Source organism: Tauraco erythrolophus, chromosome 7 (genome assembly GCF_009769465.1).
Source record: "Tauraco erythrolophus isolate bTauEry1 chromosome 7, bTauEry1.pri, whole genome shotgun sequence".
NCBI classification, from domain to species: domain Eukaryota; kingdom Metazoa; phylum Chordata; class Aves; order Musophagiformes; family Musophagidae; genus Tauraco; species Tauraco erythrolophus.
Window position 1 is genome coordinate 58,530,243 of NC_141471.1, and position 17,443 is coordinate 58,547,685.

At 43.5% G+C, this 17,443-nt stretch overlaps 1 protein-coding gene across 1 annotated transcript in view; it reads right to left on the reverse strand.

The window, feature by feature from the left end:
• Positions 1–15,596, reverse strand: part of CDK13 (cyclin dependent kinase 13) — a 49,786-nt gene extending 34,190 nt beyond the window's left edge. Inside the window, exons 1-2 of the mRNA XM_086615028.1 lie at positions 14,371–15,596; positions 3,329–3,934 (exon numbers count right to left, since the gene is read on the reverse strand). Coding sequence (XP_086471154.1) covers positions 3,329–3,934; positions 14,371–15,596 — 1,832 coding nt within the window. The remainder of the gene's footprint in view (positions 1–3,328; positions 3,935–14,370) is intronic.
• Positions 15,597–17,443: the final 1,847 nt, after the last annotated feature.

Sequence of the window (17,443 nt, forward strand, 5' to 3'; positions counted from 1 at the left end):
TTCTTCTGTCATACAAGCTTCTTCTGAAGCTTATGGCCTAGACTATTAGGAATATTTAGAGTTCAGGTGCTGTCAGACATCAAGAAGTGTACTGGTAAAATCTGTACTCTGACTGACTTCTCATATAAAAGAGATGATTATCTTAATCCAGTTCTCTATAAAGTTGGTCTCCAGAGATAATGAGCTTCGTAGTTACAGTAACACTGCAGGGCATTACGAGGCAGTCCACACCACCTCGTATACAGATTCCCATCTCCTATGTTTGCTGAAACACTCCAGATTAAACATGTTTCTAGTGATCAGGATGCAAATCAAGGGGAAAAAAAAAAAAAGGATGGAAAAATGACTAAATGTTTTTCTGCCACGGGTTACTGATATCTGACTATTTTTTAATCATCAACCATAATTAGGTTACAGATATCAACAGGCAATCTGTCTTGAGAAAAATCCCCTAAACACACACATAGCAATGCATTCCTTTAATAATTACCATACACAATAATTCTAGAGATGCTCTTCCCATTCTAATGGGGAAACTCTGAAAACACCATACTTGCTGCAGGATTTTTCTTCTCAACACATGATTCCATTTTACTAGAATTTCCTTTAGTTTAGCTAGATTTGTGTGGCTACTGCATATCCAGCAGTTTTAAACCCACAACCATCTCTAAACTTTAGATGATTACCTGTTTCTCCCCCACAGGACTCTCATACAGCATTCTCTCTTTAAATTTCAAACTTTGTCTTTGCATCAAGAAAACCTGCTTTGAGGGGACGTTTTCCAAATCGCATTATTCTACTGTCAGCATCCTTCTCTGAGAACCTTTTTCTGGAGGTTTTTCTACAACTTCTTACCTACTTAGTGTCATAGGTAAAGCAGGAACTTCTGTAAATGGGAAGATCTTGCTATCTTCCATCATGGGAGAATGCACATATTCTTTCTTATGCTAATTGCAATTAGCAATCTTTATATACTTAAATAAAGCATTCCCGTGTTTCGAATACGTCTATGCTTCCCCAGGAAAACAGAACACTTGAATGTGTTCTGCTACTTCTCAAGCTGCCACTGCCTGAATTTAAAGCACCACCTCAAGAAATTATATTCTGCCCTCATCACAAATACAGTGGTTGGCATGCGATAAAGAATAAAGCATCTTGGGAGAGCATATGTAATTGTCACAGTCAAGAAATATTCTTAATTTTGAAGTTCATACATTTGTAGTTCTCTCACAATTTTGCCCCTAAATATTAATGAAAGTACAATATATAAGAGGTTCTGAAACAGATTTTTAAAAGGGTACATGAAAACTGAGGCAGCCAAGAGCAGCCTTCTTCTCAGGTCTGTTAAATCACACATCACTGACCACCAGAACAGTTTCACATTCAGCTACCCTACACAGTGATTCTGCAACACTGCTGTTCCTTTAAATAATTTGTGGGTTTATCAGATTCTTACTGAACTTCACAACTGACACGACATTAGGAACCAGCCAGTTCTGCAAAGCATCAAGCTTGCTTTATTGGCACAATTTCCCCACAGCAACTCTGAGACCAAGGTAAATACCTCTGCCCTCCTTCCCTCTAAAAAACATAGATTGTTTCTCTTTGATAGCTTACGCTTTATCATGACTTGTAATCACAACCATTCTGATCTGAAGTTTATAACATCCTACAGGCAAAACTAAGCAGAGCATAAAATGACATTTTATCACTTGTCATTAATCTTTCTAATGCAGCTGTTTGCAAGCATTAGGTGTCTTTCTTGTTTCAAAAGGAGCACAAGCCCAGTGCTGACAGAACCATTTGATTGCAGATTAACTCCTCTGTGCAGTTTAGTTATACTTGAAACAGGCTTTACATTAAAAAATATTAATAATGAGACGCAATCAGCCAGCTTCAAGATGAAATCTCATTTCCTATTACTGCAATTAACACTGCAAAGCCAGTCATATATTTTAGTTAAACTAGTTAGCCTAGTTTTTAGTTAAAATAGTAAATCTTGCTCTCAAGTAACAGTGTCAGAAACCCCATTTACCTAGAGAAGACACCTTTGTCATAAACTTAAATGCAACTATACATTCGCCACACAGATGTCACTCTCAACAACTGGAAATACATTTGCTAGAGTGCTGAGGGGCAGGAAACAAGATTACTCTTTCACTACTAAAAACCGAAAAAAAAAAAATCTGTCTAATACCTTGTTAGGTTGTATTTATTTGCCAAGACTTCCTGTGCATCCTAATGTTTAACATAGCATTAAATTACTAGCAAACACAAGAGAAACATTTACACCTCTAGTTACAACTACTTTTACTACTCAAACAAACACTATGCACTTCTCAAAGAACAAGAGACAACAGGCTAGTTTCGCAGATATGGAATACAAATAAAGTATTTCATAAGGTTTTGAGTTTTTCTTTTACAGTTTGATTTTTTACAAAGATATATCACATCTAAATTAGCTATTACTTCAATGCTAAGAAATTTTGTTTTACTTATTGTGAGAAGCTGATTTCTCATATACATGAGAGGCATGTAATAACATAAGTAAAAACAAAAGTAACTTTTCTCAACTTCCATCACCAAATCAAAACATATATAGTCAATTATAGCTCAACAGCATAATTTTCCAATACAAAGCACAGCATATATTCTCTGTTTGGACTGTGAGCAGACTTAATGTAGTCTAAATTCAGATGATGCTTGAAATACAGACATTAATCTCTTCACTACAGACCAATTTTTATGCTTCAAAAGTTAACACAAATGACAAGCCACAAACTTCCCTTCCGTTATAGATAGTCAAAATAATACTGATCTCCGAGATAAATTACACTAAAAAAAAATTCACAGCTATAGAAACAATTGCCTTCCAAAGGGAAGAGAATCTTTACCACAAGCTCCAGCTAATTAAATAATTTTCACATATTGCTACTGAATTCAACTTCTCCCCAGAAGTATGTACATGTTCTCACTGAACTTGAAATCTTGAATCCTTGAATGCATCCTTGCATCAGTCCCAAAGCTATTATGTACCAGCAATTTTAAATCATCTCTTTAGTGTACTTCTTATTGAAAGATTGCTCCTAGACTAAATCCTTCTCAAGAACCAGCTAAATAACTTTTTTTTTTAAGATCAAATGCTTTCAGTTCACTAATAATCAGCCATGTTAAACAAGTGAAGAGCAAGAACAAACTATCTTATGCATCAGCCTGATCTAGCAAACAGGATTATATTTCTTTTCCAAAGGAAATACTAACAATAAAGAAAAAAGAACAACAACAAGGAATAGACAACCTCAAAAAGCCAACGCATGTCACGACTCACCTATCAGTTTCTTTATCTTCAGGCAGCGTGGGAGGCAAAGGCAAGGGTGGCAGTGTGGAGGTTGGTAGTGCAACGATTCGATCCTTCTCCTTGGTTACTACACTTGGTGTACTCGGTTTGCTTTTCTCTTTTACAGTGACCGGTGGCTGTTTTACAACAGTTGCTTTATTCTCTTTTACTGCTGCAGGTTTCTGTTTAGTAATTTTGTCTGCAATTAAATTGTTTTCCCCTTTTGCTTCAGGAAGCGGGACTTTTGCTTTTGCCTTGTCATTTTTCAAATTTGCGCTGCTTGTAGGAGAAGGCGTGTGCTCAGTTTTTACTTTCTTCAGGTCCTTTACATTGTTCACTTGAGGCACGCTTACAGCAGCGTCAGTGTTTCCCTTAGTAGGTGTTGAAGTATTGGAAGCTTTCGCACTGGCTTTGGCTGCTTCAGCAGCTCTTGCTTTCTTGTTTTTGTTCAGCTCGGCAGCCAGGCTACTCTTCAGAGTCAATGTACTAGGAGAAATACTTGAATGACGACTTCTAGATCTAGACAATCTGTGCCTGCTACGAGACCTCGAGTGCCTTGATGAATACGGACTTCTGCTTCGAGATTTTGCTGATCTCCTGTTTCAAAAAAGTGAAGGTTTACCCAGTTAAAATTTAGTCTAGCTGCTTTCTCAGTGTATCTGCTTATTTGACAAACTACTTTTTTTAAACCAACCATTATCACCATGCTTATAGAATAAACAAAAGTCTATGAAATAGGAAAGATCGTGCATCAAAAAAAAAATCTACAGAGTTAATAAATCAAGATTCTGCACCTAAACAGGTCATTAGAAAATGTGAGAACTTTCTTAGAATTAGTTTCTTCCATTAAAGAAATGCAAAATACAAATCACAGAATGTTGGGGATTGGAAGGGACCTCAAAGGATCATCTAGTCCAATCCCCCTGCCGGAGCGGGACCACCCAGATCAGATCACACAAGAACACGTCCAGGCAGGTTTTGAACATCTCCAGAGAAGATGACTCCACAACCTCTCTGGGCAATGTGCAGAACAGACATGTTCCTTTCTCCTTGCTACTTATCAGAGATATTTTTCTCCTTTAAAGAAAATCTGATTCTACGCAACCCATGCAAACATCTTCAGTATATGCAGTATTCGAGAAAAATTCAACTGGCTACATAACCAGAACTCAACAGAATGAACTTAATGTTACAACGTAAAAAAAAAAAATCTAAACACAACACTGAGACAGTAACTGTAGCAACTTAAGTTTCACTTTCACAATAGTCATTACAACAAGCTAGTTGAAAAAAATACTGAATGCTAAAGGCTGCAATGTAACCAACTGAAAGAGTAATAAACTTTTAGCTTTCCTTTTTTGAAATGTAACTGTATACTTTTTCCACAAAAAAAAAAACCTCAAAAGTACACAATATTTCTTGTAGCTACTGATAAGCAAACATAATCCACAAGTAGGCCTATGCTATGCCTGCATCAGAATAAAGAGACTAACAGAAAGGGGGGGGGGAAAGTAAGCCATCTACAAAACAACAGCAGGAAAACAACCTAGAACAAGGGCAGGAGGGAAATCTTAACAGTTAGAAAAGCAAACTTTTTAATATGAATTATTTTTCATTCAATTTTTCAAAGGGATATGTTAATTTGCCTAGTAGTTTTGATTCAGTTCTTCACTGAAAAAAAAAAACCACAAAGGGGAAAAAAATGTAATTGAAGTGAAGGGCATGAGAACAAGTAAAGTAGCCTAATCCACTGCTACCATAAAGAAACATGAAATAAATGTGTGGGAGTTTGAATTCATTTTACCTTACTAAGAATAGCAAGGGTATTCACCAGATTTACAAGTATTCTCTCGATTAAAGTTTGATGGAAACCTATTTTCCTTGAGTATATCACTTGAAGGGGAAGAAAAAGTACAATGAGGATGAAAAAAAAATTCATTCATCAACTGGACAAGTTTAAAGCAACAGCAAAAATACGACTTCTTGGAGATACAAGAACTTCAGAGTTCAAAAGATAGCAGTAGTGTATGGAGGCTGCCAAAACTTTAAAGAACAAAAAGAAAAAAGTAGCCAGCTACAATCATTATGGTTAGGACTACCTACCTCTATGTCTAAATTTAATTTTAGTAATAATTAAATTAATTCAGTTTTAATTATCAACACAAGAAATTACATTTCAATGCTTCTACTGAACAAATATTTAATATAGTACAATGTTTCTATTTTGTGTGCAATATTGACTGATTTCCAAATTTACACTGCTTTCCTGCATTAAAAAAAGTCTTATTTCTAAAGCAACACGAGATTGAGATAAATCAAGATTATCTAGGAGTGACTCAAAACAACATGTAAGTGCGCACACTGTACACTATAGCATAAGCTTCAAAATTCTGTAGGTAGAAGTGAAATTGATCCAAATGGATAGACAGCTTCTAAAGAAAAAAAGAATCAAACGAAAAAAAAAATCAAACCCTAAATGAGGAGAAGTCCTGGAAACTAACACAGTTCAATTCTATGCCAGGAAGCGGATTTTTTAGAATTTTCTGGCACAGCAAGACAACAAAGACATATAAATAAATAAATAAAATAATAATGGTAATAATGGTTTCTACACTTTAATTTTAAAAAAGCTGCACAATTCTGTTCTCTGAATTTTCAACCAAAATCCAAGGTTTTAGTTCACTTTGCTAAAAAGATATTAACGTCTACTAAAAATCAAATAAAAACAAAATATTGGTCAGAGAAATTCCCTTGAAAACTTTAGCAACAAGTTTCATAATGGAGAAGCAGCAAGTTACCTTTCTCACTATTACTTCGGAAATCTAAGTACTAAATCCCACAGAAAATTTTCAGAGGCTTGGCCAAACTGCAGTAAAAGCAAAAAATTACAAAGTTCCATAATACAGAGTTACGATGGGGTAGCAGGAAGAGAGAGGAGGCTGAGACTATCCAAACAATACGTCCATTTCAAATTCTAGGCCAGAGCTCTCTTCACACTGTTATCTCACTTTCTGGGAGGAATTATTATCTCCGGCAGAGGTACAGTGCTGCAGAATCAGTATAATTGCATTTCTCCAGCATCAAGCACAAGCTAACAAGCCCCATTAGTCCTAAACTGAATACTATAAATGACGTGTTTGCAAGGATGCCACTGACCCGTCTTGGAACACATTTGCTCGCACATCTTGTTCCCAAATCTGCCATTTTAAACTGACACTCGCTCCAAGCACCTGTAGAACACAGCCTCCATCCCAACAACCTCACTGCAACCTGCCTTACCTGTTTTCGTTTTTTTTGAACTTAAAACATGCCCTGAGGGCCTCAAAATCAATTATATTTCTTTCGTAACTACAATTTCTGGTTTTTTGGTGCCTTTTTTTTGAAAGGTGCCGATAAAGTGATCTAATTCACAAAAAGAAACATGGACGTAATTCCACATGCACTAGCCAAGAGCAGTAGCAGCTTAGAACACTACAGCTGCTGAGACACCATGCCTGATGGTAAGCTTGTTTCAGTTCCACTTTGGTTCAAAATAGAACAGGTTCATTTAAATCACTACCAAAGATGAAATGAGAAAATCTGTTCAAATTAGGGACTGCAAATGCTCACCTGAGCAGCTACCAGAACTTGGTGAGGTAGGGGCAGTTTTGAAAAGCTGGGGCAAAAATAACCTAAATCTTTATACCTTCTTCGCAAACAAACATGTAAGGAAGCCAAACGTCGACAGTGGTTTGATGTACGTATTTTACCAATGTTAGTCAAGAGAGTCTGGGATGTGAACACGGATTTATGCAAGCTCAGCAAAAAACCACTATTCTCCAATCCCAGGTTTCACACCCCAAATGACAATAGCATAACCTTCTCTTGTCAGAATTGCATCCATGTAGGAGACAGTAAATACATATGCACACAAATATTCAAGTTTCAGTTCCAGTACACACTACAGCCCTTAAGGGCAGATCAAAATGATAGTAGTCTATTTATGAAATTGACTAAGTATATTGACTATGATATTGACTAAGTATAATCTCTGCATTGGTTTAGTTTTTCCAAGAGTTTTTCATTATTTCATTTTATGTCAGAAAAAAAAAAAATGTTGCATTACATAACGCATGTCTATGCTAATAATAAACTAAAACTTCCTTTGGCATCCCAAAGACCTTTGCAAGAATCCCTTACTGTACCTGGTCTAATAGGCCAGACCCAAGAGAGTTACACAAAAACATTAACACTTTCAACTAAACAAGTGGTGAATCTTAAGTAAAAGGCAGCTTTGTCAAAGTCCTAGTTATTGAAGTAACAATGATAAAATCTGGTGTTTTCATCAGCTTTATGATCTTTTCAAATACTCAACTAGCACTTTCTTTCATCAGCATTAGTTCAAAAGTCCCAAGAGAATCTTCCAAGCTAGACAAAACTTATGTGCAAGTTTCCATCTATAAAAATGGCATAAAATCAAAGCTATAGACATTTACAAGCCTTCCTCAAGAAGCGTACGCAGAGCTCAGAGAGGAGAAATATTGCCTTATACACAATAAAACCAGCCAACTCACTCTCTTCAGAGCTAACACTTGTTTGACATAAAAGATGAAGTCACAGTAGCACAGAAATGGGCTCACACAATAGCCAGTGTCTGCCATTTAACAGGACACCAACACTTTACTGGGACCCTGAAAAAACACCAAGAGATACATCTGAAATAGGCAGTACTCTCTATATTTTCCAACAGATGCTTTATCTGACATTCGTTTGCCACCAACTGTTTTGTCTTTTGTTAGGAGTTTGTTTTTAACATGGTAAACAGGAAAAAAGAACAGTGGCTACAACTGCACAGAACTGCATTGCAAACAGCACACAAATCCAACAAAACAATCCAGACCTTTTTTCCCCAAGCCGAGGGACATCAGAAAGCGTATTAAACCCAAGGACCACATCCAAACCTCCCAAACCAAAAGCACCAGCACCTGCTCATAACACACATGGGGAGACACTACTAAGAAGTCTCTGTTTCAGGTAAGATTCTTCCAATGGTTCTTCATATTTGCACCCAGAAGTTCTGTCTCATTTAGTACCTTTGCCACGCTTGGCCATTAGTGGTCTTCTACGAGCACCTCGAATTCATTTCATACAGGTCTATACCCCTACAGAAAGCAAAACTGCCAGACTTCATGACGTTCATAAAATCACTTCTGAACCATACATAGATTTCAGTAGGTTTTCATCTGGGGGGTGGGGAACAAAAAATTGATTTGCCTAAAACCCATAAGTATCAGAAGCACTAGCCTGTATCAGAACTAAGAGGTTCTTTACATAAAGCTGCTTTTTTCCTTCCCCAGAGACAGGAACAAAAGAGACTAGGAGCACAACTAGATTAGCTGCAAAGGGAAATTGAAGTAATTACATAATATTATGTCTAGCTATAAAATGAAATCAGATAAAAAATTTCAAGACATTATCTACAAAACACATATGCGAAGAGGCATATTTAAAGAAACTGAGAGGGGAAGAAAGCATTAGTAAGGAAGTCACCCCGAAACCAAAACTCAGCACTGCTTTCCTTCATTTTTCAGAACAAAAGGAATGCTGATTTCTTCCCCCTCAAGAAACAAATAAATAAATAAAGTTGGTTTAGGTATCACATTTTTTCTTTTTTTTTTTTTCCTACCACCCTGTATTTCATAAAACTAACCAGTATTCATTTTTTCTCTGCTTAATTAATACAATGTACAAACCTACTTAAGATATCAAAGTGTTACATACAGGTTTCAAAATTGTTAAAACGCTCCTCCTTCTTGCAAGGCAACATTCTATTATACTTCACTGGTTAACTTACCAATTACCAAACAGCAGATTTATTAATGAATTTAACAAAACCAGTCTACTGATGTTGTATCACTTATATTCTCAAGCACGGAATGAAAGAATTTCAAATAGTAATGTAAAACTTAAAGTGCTATATTTTACTGTCTTGACTTTTGAAAGCAGAGAGGAAAGAAAAATAAGCATTACACATGTCAGATATCCAGGAACACAGGTCTCCCTCAGCTTACATGTTTTTCTTGCCGTGCTACTTTTCTAGGTGCTTCTTTCTTTCCCGTTCTAATCATCCCTTTATTTTAATACAAAAAAAAGCTTACATTTTATTGACAAATCAGAACAGTCATGTGTTATCTTCTCATGTTTGTAAACTTGAAAACCTCTTTTCTTCTTAACCGCTTTAAGAGCAAGCCAAATCCAACATGTTAGTAGCCAGCTACGCATGTTACCTAAGTGCAAACAATATTATACTCAGAATACATGAGGACCTACAGAACTGAACAAGGGAGCTGATTCTGTTAGGGACTTTTTGAGAAGACATAAAACAAAGGGATTCATGAGAATAACAGCGGAAAAACAAGAAACTGAACAGACCAAAGGAGGTTAAAATACTCCCTGTAGCCCAGCTCTTCCGTTAACTACCAGTGACTGCCGCACTACTGACTAAGCACTGTGGTCTCCCCCTGCATGGTCAGGTCATAGCGTATTTGAAAAGGGATACCTAAAATTCATCAACTGGCTTCACCCCAGATCTTCCAAGACATTTATAATCACTTAGCAACATGAACGACCCTGACAAAACATTCTAGTTCACAGTACAGCTTTGCCATGTTGCACTAGCAGGCAGATGTGTAATTCATTTCTTTAAGCTGTAACAGTAATAGTGCTCTCTCACTTGATGCCTTTTTAATTAATTTTATTTTCTCTAGCTCCTAGTTCAAGGTTATATTCTAAGCAGCTCTGCAGCCAAGCACCTACTCAGCTGCTTTGTGCATGACGACTACATAACTTGCCTTACCGATTCAAACCGTAAATCTTTAAGAGTCTCCAATACATAGAGCACAGGAACACTGAAAAATTCTGAACGTGAATTTTATTTCTTTCTTAAATCTGTTTTATAACCCTATGTTCTCAGATGAGAGCTCTACCTACAAAGAAATCAACCAGCAAAAAGTCATGTCAATTCAAACGCTATGTTCTAAACGCAGTCAATTTTTTCAAATAAAGTCTCTTCCCACAATAAGGAAAGAAGCAGCACAATGAGGAAAAGGAAAGGCACCTCAACGTGGTTGGGCAAATGCAAAATCGACTGTCAAGTAACAAAATATATCTTAATAAACTCAGAATATGCACTAGAGTGAGAGCCTCAATACGTACTAGAAAAATCAGCTATTCCAAACAGTAAACACCTACAAATTCGCATTTTATATTATGCAAGTTTTACTAGACAAGATTAGAGAGCGTTATGTAAAAAAAAAAAAAAAAATTCACCAACACAAGGAAAAAACATCTGAAAATCTCACCTACTCCTTTAAGTCCAAAAGTAGCAGAATTACTGGATTCAAAGTTATTTTTATATCAATGTATGAAACCATGTGTTCTCCATGAAATAGGCATTTACTAGCTGAATATGTATTTTACCATTTTCCCTATGCTTGTTTTGCACATAAATGATCCATATTTTGCACAGCCTAGCTACAGCTAGAGAATGAGATGGCTCTAGAGTACCAATAAAAGAAATCTTGTACTTTTCCTGCAAGCAACATCCACACACACAGTAGTACTAGGCTAGTAGTGCCCCACCCACTTACTTTTATCTAGGCAGATGGGTAGGTGTATCCAAATTCGGAAAAATGTGATTACTCATCTATACAGCTAACTGAATTAAATGTGTGATCACATAGCATATGACCTGACCGATGTTACGAAAAATAGTTCTTCTCTTCCCACAATTTCATCCTAAACTAGCTTCCAAAGAGAGACTGTGTCTGCTTATTTTGTCAACCACGGGTTTTCTTCTTTCCAACTCCTTCTCCTTTTTTCTTGTGATTTTTTTTTTAAATCCAGTCAGTTTATTAGTAGAGAAATAAATACCTCATACTTTTGGTATTATGGAAGAATTTCCATTTTGAAAATGTGCATGTGCTACTTTAGAACAGCTGTGTTACTAGCCACAAGAAAATACAGTAATACCAATCTGCCAGCAGCAAGTAAAGCTTTGTCCAACCAGCAGGAAGAGCTCAAACAATCAGTTTGCCCAAAACACAGACGTTTACTGCTATTATAATGGAAAAGGCAACTAGTCTACCATTCAAAGAGAATTTTCCCAGCATGGAACGCATATCTAGTGTCTTTGCTTCTCTTCAGAACCCACGTCTAGGCAGCATCACCAAAAGACACCAGTCGGAGTCACTGCTGCAATTCATACTCACAGCAACTGCACTGTTGCTGCCGCTTGAGAAATCCAGGCATTCAAACGCGCGAAGCTGACTTCAGTTGTTCTCTGCAACTGTTTACTACAAGTTTCCCCCAAAGCAGCTCAGAGATGTAGATGACAAAATCATGAGTTTTCCACGCGTGCTAGAACCACTTCATTCTCATTTTCTACATAACAAAATAAGTAGATAATGTATGCAACATAACAGAAGACACATATATGAGATAATGAAAAGAGCAAAAAGACTTGCAGCCTGGAACGCTCAGTCACACACAAAGTTCTTACTGTCTTGACACCATTACAGCTGGATACAAGCCCAGAATTAAGCTTTTAAATCGTCAAGATGAAGAAGACAGGTGCTGTAAGAAGCTGTTGCCTTCATAAAACCGTAACATTCTATCAAGTCTAAGGCCACTATACCATTATCTAAACAGCACAGAAAAAAAAAATTGAGCATTTTGGGCACAGTACCACACAATCAAGCAAAAAACACAATTAAGACACGGTATTGAATGGCTAAAACAATCATATAAATAGCTCCCATCTTTATTTCCCTACCACAACACATGTAATGCATAATAGCCGTACGGGAGCAAGGAAACACTAGCTTGCATTTCTCCACACCAGGCAAACATTATAAACAACTGAGCTTCACCGTGCAAACATTATGAACAACTGAGCTTATCTTCACACTTCTGGTTTCCTTTTGTGTTCTGTGAAAATGACATTTTTACAAGCAATGTCAGATTAGGACAGACCGACCTTGCTTTCTACATATAGCAACCTCTTCTTTTCACTCGGCCATTCCAGTCCCTCTCCAGTAAACCTGACAATCTGCATTTGTTAACAAAGTAATTCATTTGTATGCAGTTAAAGATGGGATGCAAATTACATTTTAACTGGAGGAAGGAAGGAAAGCATGAAGTCGCAAAGCTAACTCCTGGAAACAGATCTGCAGCTCGAGGAAGATTCACACACTTACCACAGAGACAATACAAAAATCAGGAGATTTAAACTCTCTTGCTTCAAATAACAGGCACACTAACAACAGACAAAAGAAACAAAACGCTCTGGCAAACTTTGTTCTGTAACTGTCCCCTTGTGAACTTCCTCTACCTTCTACTACAGTCCTATGAGCCAGTGCACAAGACAGGATCCTAAACTGACTGGACTACCAATCTCACTAATACAGCTATTCTTAACTGCAAACCTAACATACGTGACTCTGCTCATCATTATTAGCTTTCTTATTGCAGGATATACACACCTACAGAAAACAACCTGATTCCTATAGTGTTTAGGCCAAACTATGCACATGATACTCATGCTATTCTATTATTCAAATAATCTTGAAAGAACATCCTTAACCACTTGTAACAGAATCTCACAGAACAACGGGAACAACAGACATGCTGTTTTTCAGAGCACTCACGGTGTTTTCTGCTTGAAACACCCTATTGTTTACAAAATTGTTCCATACAACCACACCTTAAAACAATCACTATTTTTTTTTCTCACAGGCACCTTTGTTCTATCCTTCTGAACAATGTAGGAGACAGTTCTGTTACTGCGCTCTTTGAACAGCATTCGATGCACAGCCTGGACAGCAGACTCTACCAACAGCCAGAGAAACACCGGAATGGCTGCAGCATCCTCAGTGGATACACTGCGGGACACACCACATGGTAACCGATGCAGAGCACTCATTAGAAACACTAGGGAACAGTTCTCAGACAACCAGTAGGTAATGCCTTCCTTATAAACAAAGTTCTTGCTAGTGGAACGGCAAATCACCTGATACATCGAAAACTGAAGTCCAGGTGTGAATTTAAGCAAGCCTATGAACAACGAGGCAATGGTAAGATTCCAACAGGGGAAATAAAAATCTTCAGTTATAAATACATACTAAGCAAATACTTTACATTCTCAGTGGTTTTGCTGCAAGTTAAAATATTTTGAAGAGCTTTAATTCTGCAGCACGGTTTCTATCTGATTAGAGAGATACAGCTCACATTTCCTCCCCACGTAAAATCTACTGACCTTTACATTCTGAGTTCCTACTAACAGTAAGAAAATTATTTGCAAGCACACATCAACCATATACACATCAAATACAACCTTACCGGGAAAAGAGCTTACATACGTTTTCATAGGTCATGTAAAAGCACAAAAGACAATTTAACAAAACTTGACATTGGCTCCTTTTCCTACCAAAACACAGTCTAAGTTTCTAAAAAGAACAAGAAACACTTGCAACACAAATTGGCTGTCAGCTTGTTTGCTCTTTAGGTTAGCATGAATTAAACGGAACACAAATATATTTAACACGCATCCTCTTATACGAGGAACACAATACACTAAAACGTACCTAAGAATCTCCACACTTTGTAAGCAAAAATTTAAAAATCAAAATTGATCCTTCAGAAAACCTGTCCTCTGAGAAGCATTTTCATTCACTCACTCTCAGCTGAACACGTTCTCATGTCCTTTAATATTTAAAAAGCCTTTTTCCAGCTAGGTGGTCTCCCACGGAGAAACACTAGCTGCCTCAGTGTTACAGGCACCCGCATCTCCCTTTCTCCACGAGACAAGACAGGAAGATCTTTGTATTTTCCTACTCCCCTTCCCCCCACCCCAGCTTTCTGACAGCAAGAGGAAGGGAGGGCTTTTATTGCTAGAAGCAAGCCTCTCCAGCCTGCCCTCCAGCCCAGCCGTGACTCCCCTCCTCCGCATGCTGAGACCCTCGCCCGTCCCTCCTCCCCCCCGGGCCCGGACTCACCGGATAACGGGACTGTAGGGGCTCCGCGACCGACGCCAACTGCTGTAGGGACTGGGCGACACATCCCCGCCGCGCTCGTAGGAGCTGTGCCGGCTGTAGCTGGGGGAGCGGCGGCGGCTGTAGGGGCTGAGGGGGGAGCGGCCGCCCACCGGGCTGAGCGACTTGCGGCTCCGCTGGCTCTGCGAGGAGCGATGCAGCGGCGGGCTGTCATCCCGGCCCGGGCTGGGGGACGAGCGCTGCCGCCGGTAAGCCTTGGGCTCGGGCTTGTCGTCTCGATAGGCCTTCGGCGGGTCCTTGTAAGCCGACGGCGGCTCCTTGGCCGCTTTAGTCCGGCTCCGGTGCGCTTTGCTCTCCCGCTCTTTCCTGCCGCTGCCGGGCGAGGAGAGGGAGCCCTTCCTGCGGCCGTCGCTGCTGCCGCCGCCGCTGCTGCTCTTGAGTCCCTCCCGGTCCTGGCCTCCGGTGTGATTATGGCGGCTGCGGGACTTGGAGGACGACGAGGAGGCCTCGGCTCCCCCGCGGCCCGTCGACGCCCCCTCCTGCTGCGCCTTCTCCTCCCCACGCCGGCGGTGCTCCCGGTGCCGCTCCTTGGAGCGGCCGCTGCTGCCGCGGTGCTCCCGGCGGGACCGTCCGCTCCGCTCCGCCTCGCCCCTCTGACGCTGGGTCCCGCCGCCACCGCCCGAGGAGGAGGCAGGGCTCCCCCCGCCGCTGCCCGCGCCGCCGCCGGCCGCGCCGCCGCCCACCAGCCCTTCGGACTGGGAGCTCACGTCGTCGTATTCCTCCACCAGCGTGCTCAGCCCCCCGCTACCGCGCCGCTTCTCCGCCTCCTGGGTCCCGCCGCCGCCACCGCCGCCACCGCGGCCCCGCCGCCGCTTGTGCCGGGAGCCCGAGCGCCGCTTGCCCCGCGGCCGCTTCCGCTCCCCCCCGTCCCCACAGCAGGAGGAGGCGCCGGTGGCCGCCAGGAAGAGCAGGGACTGCGGCGGCAGCGGCGGCTGCAGGAGCGGGGGCTGCAGGAGGGGCGGCTGCAGGAGCGGGAAGAGCAGCGGGTGAGGGGCCGGCGGCGGGGGGGGAGGCTGCGGCTGGGCCGCGAAGCGCTTCCGTCTCCGGTGATGCAGCCGCTTCTTGTCGGCCGCCGCCTCCACCGCTGAGCTGCTGCCGCCGCCGCCGCCGCTCCCCCAGCCCCGGCTTCCCCCGCTCCCGCCGGCCGCCGCGTCCGAGGTGCTCGGCATCGAGCTCACTCACGGCCGAGGACAAGGACGCGGCCTAGGGAATCCGCCGCCGCTGCCGCCCTCAGGGCGCTGCCGGCGCCATGGAGACCCGGCGCCGCGCAGACACACGGGGACACCCGCCGGCCGGCCGGCACCGGGGCCTCGCTCGCTCCGCGGCCGGCCGCCGCGGCCCGGCCCGCCTCGCAGCCCGCCCGGCCGCGCCGCCTCACATGGGGCCGCGCCGCCCGCGCTCGGGCCGGGGCTGAGGCGGGGGGCGGGCGCGGTGCAGCGGCGGGAGCCTCCCGCGGGCCCGGCGCGGCCTCCCGCAACGCGGAAGTGTCTGCCGCTGGCGGCCTCCTCACTCCATCCCGGGCCGCGGCTGCCGAGTAGGGCGCCGGGCGGCTCCGCGCGGGGGTGCGGGCGCCAGTCGCGAGCCGCGGGGCCGCCGCCTCCTCCCTCACCCGCTCCCCGGCCGGGCGGCGGGGTCAGGCCGTGCCGGGCCGCCTCCGGGCGGGCTGTCCGAGGCGGCAGGCGGCTCCGCGCTGGCCCCGAGACCGCTTACCCTGCCCGGCGTGTCGCAGGGGCCCCGTCCCGAGTCACCGGCAGCCGGGAAGGCTGGCGCGGCCTCCGCGCTCGGCGCGGGTGACACACGCATACACACGCACCGGGGACACGGCCCGGCGGCGCGCAGCGCATGCGCACGGCCGCCGGCGGAGCGGGGGGGGCCGCGCGCCGCCAATCGCGCGCGGCGCTGCCGCCCTCACCCGCACGCCCCGAGCCGGGACCGCGGCCCCGCTCTCGCGAGACCGGCCCCCCCCTCCGCCCCCGTCCCGCGCGCTCTCGCGAGATCGCCGCTCTCGCGGGAGCGGCGGCGCGCTCGCTCCGCGGGCGGAGGGAGGGGCCGCGTGCGGGCGCGCGGTCAAGGATCGCTTCCGGCGGAGGCGGGGGCCGGACGCGATGGGGAAGGGAAAAGGGGACGGGGGGCGAGGTGGCCTTTCTCCGCCGAGGGACCGGGGATCGCGGCGGAGGGACGGCCACAGCTCCCCCGGGGCGGGGAGCGCTGCTGGGGCGGGGGCGCGGAACAGCTCCGTAAAAACCTCGTAAAGCTCCGGCCGTGTGGATTTTGTTTGTCGTTACCCGTATCCATCTCACTTCTCCTTACAAGTGTAGCCACCGGGATACAGCCGGGAAGCACGGCTGTAACCTCCCGCCTGCCCCGTGCAGGAGCAGTGCAGCAGAAAGCGCGGTCTGGCTTCACCGTGCAAAGGGTGTTGGTGTTTTCCCAGTGGCTTTTGATTAAAAACGCTGAACTATTCCTCCCCTCCGTGAGACTCTTATTTGCCTGTAATTCCAGGGGGGGTTCAGCTCCAAAAACACTTTCACGGACACACAACTCGAAGGTTACAAGTGGAAACAGGCGATTCTTTTTATTTTGATTTTTCTGGCTGTTTCACAGCCGATGCTCACAAGCATGAACACAATGCCCATGTTAGCCAGGAGCAAGCTGATGCCTGCTGAGCTGGAAAAGACATGGCTTGAGTGTGGCAAAGGCAAGGCACAGAGCTACGGAAAGGAGCAGCAGGAACAGAGCCAAGCAGCCCCTGTTTCCTGAAGAGGGAGAACGTGAAGAAGCAGGATCAGGACTGACCACACACAAAAGAAGAGGTGTGTGGTACCCTGCAGTATTTCAGTATTTTCCAAAGTAGGACACACAGTGATGACAAGCACCATTTTGGCCTTCTAGAACTTGGTCCACTGCTGTGCTCTTTGGCCAGGGCTGCAGGAAAAGCGCTCTGGTGCTGCCCTGCGCTTGTCTGGCATGCTGGGAGAGCTGCGAAGCGGCAGCTCCAGATGGGGCAGCGAGCCTG